This window comes from Nyctereutes procyonoides, unplaced genomic scaffold, assembly GCF_905146905.1.
Source record: "Nyctereutes procyonoides isolate TBG_1078 unplaced genomic scaffold, NYPRO_anot_genome, whole genome shotgun sequence".
In the NCBI taxonomy this organism is placed as follows: Eukaryota; Metazoa; Chordata; class Mammalia; order Carnivora; family Canidae; genus Nyctereutes; species Nyctereutes procyonoides.
Genome location: NW_026575042.1, coordinates 44,343,811 through 44,355,999, shown reverse-complemented (window position 1 = coordinate 44,355,999; position 12,189 = coordinate 44,343,811). Strand labels below are relative to the sequence as shown.

Below are 12,189 nucleotides of genomic sequence, written 5' to 3'. Positions count from 1 at the left end.
CTCACAGGTATGTAGTTGTGAAATATGAAGAGTATTTTAATGGTCTTTTTAGATAACTATATTATAATTCTTTGATACAGCAACAAAATTAAGCATGTATTAGTTTATTGAAGGCTAACAGTTATAATGGGGAGCTTAAAATGGTATCCGTGATCTTTCTGTACTCTTTTGGATTAAAACCCATTGGTATAACTTGCACATTGAATGGATATTGTGCTAATGCGCGATTTTATACAGACATTGCTTATTTGGAAAATATTGGTTCATTGAGTTAGTTACATATATCTGCCAGATGTTGACACGTTTCACTATATAGTATCAAAAGTTCTTTTTTTGGGGGGTATTACTGCTGATCTTATTAGAAAGGCATTGACATTTTGGGAAACTGCTGTGCTCATGGTGTTAGATACAAGTTTTCCAGCATTCTAATTTTTTGCTTGAAGGTTCAGATTTTATAATTTACAACCAATCTGTCAGTTATTTCTCCTTGAAGATAGCCATACTTTGTTCTGTCACTCAGTCATAAATAACTGATTGTTGGTCATTCTTTCAAGTAAAAATAGTGATGCATGAAACAATGATGATGCATGGTAATGTATAGTAGCTAGTTGAACTTGTAACCTCAGCCTCACAAGTACTTTTTCTCTAGATAATCCTCATATTTTGGTGTACAATGAAAGTATGTGTGCTGCCCATCTTGTAGTACTGCTTCATCAAGAGTATTCTTTTAGAACATTCTTAAAACTAGCTTTTTTTTTTTTTTTGCCATGTGAGTATGTGGCAGCCAAAAAAAAATAATGAACACTAGTACCATGTAGTGCCAGCTCCTTTGTTTCATGTTAAGGTACCAGCAGTTTTACCCACAATTCCCTTTTGTGGCATTACTACAGATATCAACACAAATAAGGTCTTAGCAGTATTGTGAAAATAAATTTGCATATACTCCTGAGAGGGTCCTGGGAAACTCTAGCACCTGTGGGCTACACTTAGAAACTGCTGCCTTGACTGTTTTAAAATTGCCAGAGAGTTATTCTGTGTTGCTGATTGTAAATTCAGCTATGGAAAGTAATGAAAAATTACGTTTCTATTTAAGAAAACTGCACAAGAAATATATCCTGTATGCTTTATTGATTAAGTTATATCTAAGTCTTACAGTGATCTTTAAATGAAATTTAATAATAACATGATTATCTCATGTGGATGCCGAATTATTAATCATTTTAAATTAGCTCTGATCTGCATGGCAAGCAAATAGTTGTAGTTTCATAATGAAGTTATTAGTTTAGAGTTAAATCTTAATAACTGCGGTCTTTCAGGAGAATGACAATTCTCAGGGATGCTTATAGTATTTTATGGAGTAAACCATTTAATAATTTTTAGTAATAGTGTGGGAAAGCATTTCTTAATATTTTTATTAATACATAGATTATTTAATACAATAGTATGCTTCTGTGGCCTTGAATGCTCTATGATATTTGCTCACTTGATTTTAAAATTGGTTTTGAAATGTTCTCTGGTCAATTGGGTTTCAGAATCTGACCATTTGTCTTTTAAAATACTTTAAAGGGCAAAACTCTGACAGCCATTGCAGTAATTCTTACCAACTTCCATGATGGCAAACCTCTTCCTGTTGAAAGAATTAAAAAAAATCAAATGAAGAAGGTAAAGTATTAGTGTGTTTTCTCTGAAGTCTCTGGTTCATTATAAAACCTTTTAATTTTGTCATTAAAAAATAATTTGCCAAAATATTGATAGTATGCAATGTTTTCAGAGAATTGATGAATGGCCTCTCTTATGTGTTGCTAAGAGCGAAAGTGGGGTACTACATTATTGAGGGTAATAATCTTAAAAGCGTTTATAATCTGTGACTCAGTATTGCCATTTCAGAGAGACTGTCTAAAGAAGTCATGAGAGGGGCACCTGGGTGGCTCAGTGGTTTAGCGTCTGACTCTTGATTTTAGCTTAGGTCTTTTTTTTTTTTTTTAAATTATTTATTTATGATAGTCACATACAGAGAGAGAGAGAGGCAGAGACATAGGCAGAGGGAGAAGCAGGCTCCATGCACCAGGAGCCCGACGTGGGATTCGATCCCAGGTCTCTAGGATTGCGCCCTGGGCTAAAGGCAGGCGCCAAACCGCTGCGCCACCCAGGGATCCCTAGCTTAGGTCTTGATCTCAGAGTTCTGAGTACAAGCCCACCGCTGGGCTCCACACTGGGTAGGGAGCCTACTTGAAAAAATATATTTGTTTAAAAAAACAAAGAGAAAGAAAAAGAGATACAGAGAGAAAATGAGACAGAAAGAAAGTTATCAGAAATACATTTTTTCCAGAGATAAAATTACAAACTTTTTCTCCACATTATTTAAAGGCAGAAAAGAAACTCCTCTCAATAAGGTAAAAGCAATGAAGAAAAAAGGTAACAGTAATGTTATTATATAGCCTTAAAATTGAATATTTTGCAACTACAAAATCCTATTTTTGAAGAATATTTATTTTTATATTTTTTAGTTAAAAAGAAAAAAAAAGGCCAGGGATACATTTGTGAATGGAGTTGAGTCCTCATTTTGGAAAGGCATATTTATGTATGTCTGAATGTAGTCATACATGCATACACGGTGATAATTATGCCCTAGTAATGATGACATTATACCTAATTTGTATGTATTTTTACATATGGCATATAAATATAATATACTTGATTTCTAGGAATTAAAAGTGAATTCATTTTATGGGAAAAATAAATGGTATTAGAATGAAATAATTTTCATTTTCAGCTGAATTTTCAAAGAACTTAAAGTAGGAAATAACTGAACAAAAGGCATATGCAAAATACCTTTTTTTTGGACTTTTCTGTACTGCTGTTCTCATTTTTTAGTTTTCAAAGGTTGCATATCAGTTTACTGCCACTGCTTATTGAGAGTCTGTTTTATTAATTTTTGCATCTTAGTTGCATTTCCTTATTTGTACTATTTTTTTTTAAGATTATTTATTTATTTATTCATGAGAGACACAGAAAGAGATAGAGGCAGAGACAAAGGCAGAGGGAGAAGCAGGCTCCATGGGAGCCGGATGTGAGATCTGATCCCTGGACTCTGGGATCATGCCCTGAGCTGAAGGCAAATGCTCAACCACTGAGCCACCCAGGCATCCCTCCTTTGTACTTTAACTTAACTGAGCTTAACTTATTAGATGTCTGAGATTCAGTTCCTAACCATGAGTAGTTTGATGCTTTACATCCTGTTCTTCCTACATTTTTTTTTTTTAAGATTTTGTTTATTTATTCATGGCAGAGAGAGAGGCAGAGACACAGGCAGAGGGAGAAGCAGGTTCCACGCAAAGAGCCCGATGTGGGACTCAGTCCTGGAACTCTGGGATCACGCCCTGAGCGGGAGGCAGACCGCTCAACCACTGAGCCACTCCAGGCATCCCCTATATTTTGTTATTAAAATGGAAGAATATCACCTAAGACTATTTCTAGCTTCAGTAGCAACTATCAGTTTAAAGAATTATCTATTATCTGTAAGGCTTTCCCTCCCCCCACACCCCCCCAGCCCCAAAATCAGCAATGCTTTTAAGGTGTTACATAGTAGGAAGGTGTTAGTATGTATCTAGTTTGTCACATTTTTGAAATTGAGGCTGAAAATGTGATTTCCAGCTAAGAACTTATTGCAACAAAAATATTACACTGTTTAGATTAGTTACTCTAAGCTTACAGAGTGAAATGTCATTGATTTAAGTTCCATTAGCGTGTAATATGACTTGCTAGATTGGACTCTGTAGGTTTATTTTTGAACTCTGAAGAAAAAACATGCTAAGCAAAGTTACTTAATACAAAAGAGTAATGTAATGGACATCCTTTATATGTGGATAAATAGGTTTTATTTGCATGTTATTTAATATAAATGGTCGTACCAGTTATTGAAGAAGACTGGGTAGGACATTTGATGGAAAACATTTTGAATATCAGTTTCTTGTACTGAATATTGTGTATAAGTGATGAATCACTTAAATTCTATACCTGAAACCAATATTTATACTCTATGTTAACTAACTGAAAACCTGGAAAAAAAATAAAATCATTTGCCTAACTTGTAAAAAAAAAAAAAAAAAAAAGGAAAGAATGGTGTAATACTACTATGAAAAGATGGTAGCTTTGAACCATAATGTATCAAATATTTAATAATAGCTATGCAATCTTAAATAATGTAAATACTTGTCAGTGGCTAAAATAAAATATCCTGAGCTCTGAAAAAAAAAATACAAATAAAACTTAATTTTCTACAGTAACCCTTCTAGTTACATATTTTTAGATATGTTACATTTAAAATTTTCAACTTATTTAGACTCCTACCATTAGAAGGAGATGGATTGTTTCACCTATGTTTTTAGTAAAACTTAACTGGTAGGGTTTTGTAGGATGTTTCAAATTGTATTTTTTTAGTACTAAAATCAAATTGTCCTATCCCAATCTCAGCAAAAATTGCTTTGTCCTCTTGTAGTATGACTAAATCACTTACCTTTCTTTTTTATTGGGAAGAATTAAATTCAACCCAATTGGCATTTGTTATTCATATCTACAGAATCAAGTTAATTAAAGATTAGAGGAATCCTTCCCTATTAGACTCATTTAAAAATATTTTTACAAAAACGTAAAATTTTACTTTTATACAAGTTTAGGTATTCATGTATACATTGATGCATTTTGAAACAAAGGGATATACATAAAGGGAAAAAAGAAGTCAGGATTGGCAAGAAAATCCCCAATAGAGTATGATAAGTACCCTGGAACCTGTACTATTACCCTGAGAATTTTGGAGAACAAGGATGACACTGGCAGCCTCATTAAAGAGAAGTTATTTACTGAAATAGGGACTCTTGGTTTAAAAGTTTATGGTGAAGTAAATTCCAATTCATGTTCAGTGTTTCTTTCAGTAATGAATATGCCATTTATAATTGAGTTTTGCTATTTGTATTCCTTTTGAACAGATAAAGATCGACTAGTTTTCTCTTTTGAACTCCCTGTGAAAAAAATTTTTAATCTATTTTTTCCTCTTCACTTAATGCACCTTCCCCCATTGCTCCAGAATGGGGGTACTAATCTAAGTAATCTTTTTTATGTAAAGTAAAGCAATATAAAGGATGCATTTTAAGTTTATTTAAAACTGACAACAGTGCTGTGTAAGAAATATGCCTTTTCATCCAGGAGTGTAATGTTAACGATCAATCTATGAAACTTGGAGGAAACAATGCCAGTGAAAAGGCAGATGGACTAATCAAAGGTAAAGTTTACTTTTCAACATGACCCCATATTTGATTTAAATTTTTCCAGTTTGATGATGTAATTCAAATTCTGGCTTTGTAATATATTTTAAGACCTCTCTTTTCTAAGGATCTCATAAGAACTGGTAGGAAAAATTTCATCAAGTAGGTCATGATGGAATTGGGTGGTTCTACACCAGTCAGAAAAGCTGAGGAAGAACATTTTTGGTTGAGAAAAAAGTTTACAAAAGGAAAGTAAAAACAAAACAATAGCAACATAAAGGATATTTTGTTCTGGGACCTCAGCGTAGTTTATGGTAATTGTAATGTGCGTGGACAACAGCAGATAAGGGTGGAAGGTAGGTTAGAGCCAAATTCTGAAGTTAGAGGAGAAATGAAAAGAGGTATCTGGATTTAGCGATTATATAGCTGATTTAGCAGTTAATGACCTTCACTAAATTAATTTTTGAGAATTAGAGCAGAGCAAAACTGAAAATATTTTAAGATAAGAATAGCAAGTCAAGAATTGGAAATAACAGTTGTGTGCTATTATGTATTTTGCTAAGTGTGAGATAGAAATAGAAGAATAGGTGGAGATAAAGGCAGAATTGAGGGGCTTTTTGCAGGGGGTGAGGAACATTAAGAAATCCATGGGTTGGAAGAGATTTTAGGTACAATGGAGAGAACTTGTAGGCCTTAGTGGGGGCAATGAGATCAAGAGAAAAGATAGGTGAGTTAGCATCAGAAGCAAAGGAAGTAAAGTTAATGGAAAATATAAATAGTTGAAGGGAAAAAAAGGTAGGAAAAATGGGAGTTTATAGAAGATGCATTCAATTTTCTTTGTGAAGTGAAGTAGATCATCATCTGGGAGTCAGAGGAGTTAAGAATCTAGGCAAAGGATGAGTATAGAATAGACCTTTGTGGTAAGTGGGCAGAGAGGACCTGGCTAATTGAAAGAACAAGAATGAAGAGACTAAGAAAGTTGAACTATTAAGTTGGAAAACCAAGGTTTTAAGGAGGATATTACTAGTCAAGATAATTTACTGATACTCTGTGTATTTGTCCTCTTTTTTTGAAATGAAAGGATCTAGATGTAGTGGAGAACCCAGTATTTCAGATGTCAAGGGAAAGAAAAAGTATACCAAATCAGAATTGTCTAGCACCCGCCCCAAAAGGTAAACTCTGTTAAGATTGATTGTATGTAATGTTTGTTTAAACTCTCTCCATTTTCTCATATGTAGGAAAGAGATATGACCATTTTATTTCAGTTATAAAGTTCTTTCAAATTCTTTGTTATTTGAAATTGCCAAAATCACTGAGTTAGGCAAGTAGGTGTTCTTATTTTATAGTTGAAGAAAAGTACCGTTAATCTATAAAAGAAGTGAATTAGTAGTGTTTAATAATCACTTACCTTTTTCCACTTTTTCTATTTCTTTCACATAGGAACTAATATCTAGCTCCCAAGTTTTTTGTTTTTGTTGATTTTTAGAAGAGTTTTCTTTATATTTTTGAAGAGATGAAAACTGACACCTATTAAATGATTTGATAGAAGCACTCTTTGCCCATCTCAGTGCTTTTGTCATTTTACCTTTAGAAATAAGACGTGAAGAAGTTTTTTATGGAAAGTATTATATTGTATACTAGAGGGAGAATTTGTTTATATATATATATATATATATATATATATATTTATTTATTTATTATTTATGATAGAGAGAGAGAGGCAGAGACACAGGAGGAGGGAGAAGCAGGCTCCATGCCAGGAGCCTGACGTGGGACTTGATCCCCGGACTCCAGGATCACACCCTGGGCCAAAGGCAGGTGCTAAACCACTGAGCCATCCAGGGATCGCCTAGAGGGAGAATTTGAATAAAATATATAATGCTCCTCTGATCTTAACTTGAATCTGTAACCTTATAAATTTCATTTACCTGCAGAAGAAGGTCTAAATACTTGATTTTTTTGTTGTATTGTCTACCATAATATATGCAGATGTGATCTCAAATCTGAGTCTCTGTTAGCTAGTCCAATAAAGATCTCAAAAGTAAGACTTTGCTAATTGTTCTCTATTATTAATGCTTATCTAAACTGAGCATAAAACCAGGACTCTTCAGTTTCTCATCTAGATCTCCAATCTTACAACTGAAGTAACCATGAATTGAGAAATAGCACTGCACTGTTAGGTTGACCAGATAAGATTTAAAGGATGTGGAAATAATAATGAGGATGTGGGAAAAACTAATAACCAACACATATATGATAGTTAATTACATGTATGTTTACTGTGCAACAGGCATTATTTTAGGGGCTTTGAATGTAGTAACTTATTTTATCCTATGAAGTGAATTGTATTTTTATTTTTATTCCTGTTTTCCAAATGAGGAAACTGAAGCAGAGAAGAATATTAAGTGAGTTGCCTGAAGCCACATAGCAAATAAGTAGTGGAATGGGAATTTGAATCTAGGTAGCCTGACGAGGCAGTCCATTATTTTTAGGTGCTTCACCACTGAAATGTACTGTTCCTACACAAAATACATAAGATTTTTCATTGTGAGCAAATTATATTTTTTCTCTTAGCTGCTCATTTCATTATACTAAAAGTATTTTCTTTGATAAGAGTTGTTTCTTTTTTAGTTCAGTTTTATATAGGTGTTTTGTTTGAATGGCCAAATATTAAACACCGTATTAAAATGATTATTAAGATGGTTAACTTTTTCAAATTTAATAAATAGTGGTACTGTATTTTGTATAGTAAATGCATCTGCTTATAAAGCAGAATTTATTTAGCTAATTTTACTTTCATTTGGCAAATTTTTCTTTAATTTTTTTTCAAAAAACAGGCAACACAAACATTTGTGCTACGTGTATTAAACCTATATTTTCATATCCCATTTTGTTTCATTTTGATAAAAAATTTTTGTATACTTTATTTTAGAAGAAAAACTGCTGTCCAGTACAATGAAAGCAGTGATTCAGAGGAAAATGAAACAAGTGAATTGCCACAGAAAATGAAAGGTAATGTGAAATGAATTTGATTTGATAATGTGTCTTATATTCTAATTTCCTAGTGTGACCATGTTTGTACTTGGTTTTGTTGTAGGCAAACTAAAGAATGTACAGTCTGAGACTAAAAGAGTAAAAGGTATGTATATAAATCTAGTATCCATAATCTACACTTAAAGATTATTACAATAAAACCCCATAGTTTTTTTATATCTCTCTAGCTTAGAATTCTTTAGTAATAGGTCTTAAACTTGTCTGCTGTCTACATTTGAACTACACATGGAGCTAATCAAGGGTGGTAAATGAATGAGGCAAATTGAAAGATTAGTTTCAAATTAAAAGAAATATTTAAACTAAACAAAGTAATTTTTACTACTTTATAAAATGACTTCAGTAAAACCTTATTTGCGTATGTTTAAATTAAAATTTTACAAAAGTTGGGTAGGAGTGCCTTCTTGGTAATATTGTTTGCATTACCATACAGATGTAAAAACAACAGTGAGGATCATTACTTTTTCCTTTATCTTTAAATTATATAACCCTTTATTTTTTTTCTTGTAAATTGGATCATATTGTATTTTTAATTATTTGAGAAATTGTATTCCATTTGAAAAATAACGCATTATCACCAGCTTATCTAAATATTTGTCAGACTCCTCATTAGAAGTCAAATACCTGTTTCCTTGAAAATATTCTTCTGTAGGAAAGCTGAGTTCCCTTGCATATGGCTGCTCCTACTGTCATATCTTTTCCTCTAGAGAAGTAATACTTTATGACAAGTGACTACATTCCTTCTTTGAGCTGGAATAATATGCTTATTAGTGTCAGGCAGATATTGGTCACTAGATATTTTGTTTTTATTTAATAATCTAAGCTCTTTAAAATCTAGAGTATGGAAGTATTTTTATTTCCTATCTTCAGGTGGTACCTGCATTTAATAAGCACAAGAGAAAATTAGTTTTTAAATATCTTAATGATTCTGTGGTTTTTACTTCAGCAGGATCTTCTAAAGTTAAAGAAGATTCAGAGTTTGCATGTGCACTTATTTCATCTACCCCTGCAACAAAAAGGAGAATGTTGAAAAAGGGTCAGTAAATCTTCATGGTTTTTTTTTGTTTTTTGTTTTGTTTTGTTTTTTAGCTGTTGTTTTTCAATGTAAAAAATTTTTAATGACAAAAGTTATGAGAACATGGTACAAGAAGTTCAGAAGGTAGAAGAAATAAAAAGATAAAACCCATTTTCCTTGGAAGTGCATGTTGATGTGTTCTTCTAGAACCTTTTCTTATTCTATTTATTTTAATTAGGTCAAAAATATGATGGAAAGAGGTCCTTTACTCATCTGAGTAGCAGAATTGTTTTTTTCTAGTGAAGGCCTAGAATAATCGATAGCTCTTTAAAACCTAATTTCATTTTAGTTTATTTAAATTATAATAATGATTCAGTTCTTGGTATGAGTAGAATTTGTTTTTCACTTATGAATGTTAGTGAGCTTTATTATAATTTTATATTTTGTAGTTAATAGGAAAACATTGCATGACAGTCTAAATATGTGAGAAGGGAAGAGGTTGAATTCTAGGGTTACGGAGGTCTGGGATAGGTTATTGTATCTTTGTACCTTAGTCTCCTATATTTTACGTGTTGCGGATAATAACAGACAAAAGTTTGTTTTCATGGAGCTTATGTCTAATGATGGGGAAACCTAAACAAATGAACACGTAATTTTAAACATTAAGCATTGTGAGTAAAATAAAGGAGGATAATGAAATCAAAATTGTTGAAAGGGACCTGTTTAAGGAGGTGATATTTGACCCAACACAGAATGATGAAAAAGAGCCAACTTGTGGCCTAAGAATCAGACAATTAATAGAATTTTAGTATATGTGCTGCCGAAGCAAGCACTAGTAGAATTGAAAATATAGGCATTTTATTTTTTATTTTTTATTTTTTTTAAATTTTTATTTATTTATTTATGATAGTCACACACAGAGAGAGAGAGGCAGAGACACAGGCAGAGGGAGAAGCAGGCTCCATGCACCGGGAGCCCGATGTGGGATTCGATCCCGGGTCTCCAGGATCGCGCCCCGGGCCAAAGGCAGGCGCCAAACCGCTGCGCCACCCAGGGATCCCCAAAATATAGGCATTTTAAATAGAATACTTGACCCAAATTTTAGAAATTTTAAGAAAGGTGGAATTTTCTGTTGAGATAGAATTAGAATTTTGATAGAATTAAGTTCACACACAGAAAGTTGTTCTTGCAGGCACATAGCCATTATAGAAGAAACTTTAAAAAAAAAATCATAGCTGTGAAAAAAAATAAGCACATTTCTGGAAGAAAAGAGAATAGAAACAATCAGTGAATGGAGACAGAACTGATAGTGCTCTCTTAAATAAGACATAAAAGTCAGAAGGAAAAGATTGATGAAATTCTACTACATTTTAAATTACTGTGCATCAAAGTGTACTGTAAATAAGGTGAAAAATGTTAAGACTGAAGAAGGTATTTCTGGTAAGTGTAACTTACAAAGGATCAGTGTTTGGAATGTGTAAAAGAAATCTCTACAAATCTATTGACAAAAGACAAACTAGTAGGAGAGTGGCCACTAAGAATACAAATGTGCATTCTAAAGAAAGAAAACAAATAACCAATAAACATAGGGAAAGATGTGCAGATTCAGTCATTGGGGAAATAAAGGAACAGAGAGATACCATTTTACCTGTTACATTTATAAACATTTAAAAATCTCATAGTGGGCAGTCCTGGGTGGCTCAGCGATTTAGTGCCTGCTTTTAGCCCAAGGCATGATCTGGAGACCCGGGATTGAGTCCCACATCGGGCTCCCTGCATGGCGCCTGCTTCTTCTCCCTCTGCCTCTCTCTCTGTGTCTCTCATGAATAAATAAAATCTTTAAAAATAAAAATAAAAATCTCATAGTGCCACATATAGGCAAAGTCGTAAAATAACAAGAACTCTGATGTGGTATGGATGAGAATATAAATTACCATAGTGAGTAACTGAGCCAAATATAATGAAGATAGATATATCATTGAGGTATGTAGAAGGACCCATGAAAAAATAACGTAAATACTGTCCAGCAGGGGAATGGAAAATAAAATTGTAGCGTGTCCTTTCACAGGCTACTTGAGTCTCCTTGTAGCATGGCAGTTGGCTTCCTTCAAAGGGAGTAATCAGAGAGAGAGTAGGAGAGAGTACCTAAGACAGAAACTGCATCTTTTCTAACTTAATCTCTGGGGTGATATACCCCCACTTTTGCCATATACTATTTGTCACCCTGTTAGAGTGGGAGGAGACTGTATGAGGTTGTGACTGTCAGAAAGTGGGTATCATTGGGGGCCATCTTGGAGTCTAGTTACAACAGTAACTATAGTACAGATTCCAAAAACTGCATAAAACAAATGTTACCTTGATGAATAACTGAAGAACTTAAGTACGTATCAGGAGATATTCCAGACTTTTTCTCTCAATCACAATTGTCTATCTCCCCCCCCCCCGTAAGTAATCACTGGATTTTTATTAGTTTAAAGTTACAAGGTAAAATCCACTTCCTGTTAACTTCATCATGGCTGGAAACAAATTTGCTTCATTTTAATTCTTTCTAATTTCTCTTCATAGAGGCACATTTTGTCATCTCTTTATTGACTTCATATATATGAGAAGAAAACTTAAAGATGTTTCAACTGATTGATTCTTTCAGGAGCATCTGCAGTGGAGGGTTCAAAGAAAACTGATAGTGAAGACAGACCAAGGACAACACTGATCATCTGTCCACTTTCTGTGTTAAGCAACTGGATTGTAAGTCTTCACAGCCTTTTAAAAATGTTACATAATTTATGTTTTAGTCTTGTATGATTAAAAAGTATTATGTTAGAGTCATTCATTGGGAAAGATGTGCTAGGTCAGCCCTTTATG

The 12,189-nt window shown here is 33.3% G+C and overlaps 1 protein-coding gene across 8 annotated transcripts in view; it reads left to right on the top strand.

The window, feature by feature from the left end:
- HLTF (helicase like transcription factor) overlaps positions 1–12,189 on the top strand; it is a 51,330-nt gene that overhangs the window by 15,323 nt on the left and 23,818 nt on the right. For 6 of the 8 annotated variants that reach the window (XM_055321173.1, XM_055321171.1, XM_055321169.1 and 3 more), the window contains exons 8-14: positions 1,567–1,662; positions 5,203–5,278; positions 6,343–6,433; positions 8,194–8,273; positions 8,359–8,400; positions 9,259–9,348; positions 11,975–12,072. In XM_055321173.1, the coding sequence (XP_055177148.1) occupies positions 1,567–1,662; positions 5,203–5,278; positions 6,343–6,433; positions 8,194–8,273; positions 8,359–8,400; positions 9,259–9,348; positions 11,975–12,072 (573 nt within the window). The remainder of the gene's footprint in view (positions 1–1,566; positions 1,663–5,202; positions 5,279–6,342; positions 6,434–8,193; positions 8,274–8,358; positions 8,401–9,258; positions 9,349–11,974; positions 12,073–12,189) is intronic. The other 2 variants (XM_055321174.1, XM_055321172.1) reach the window with 1 other exon arrangement.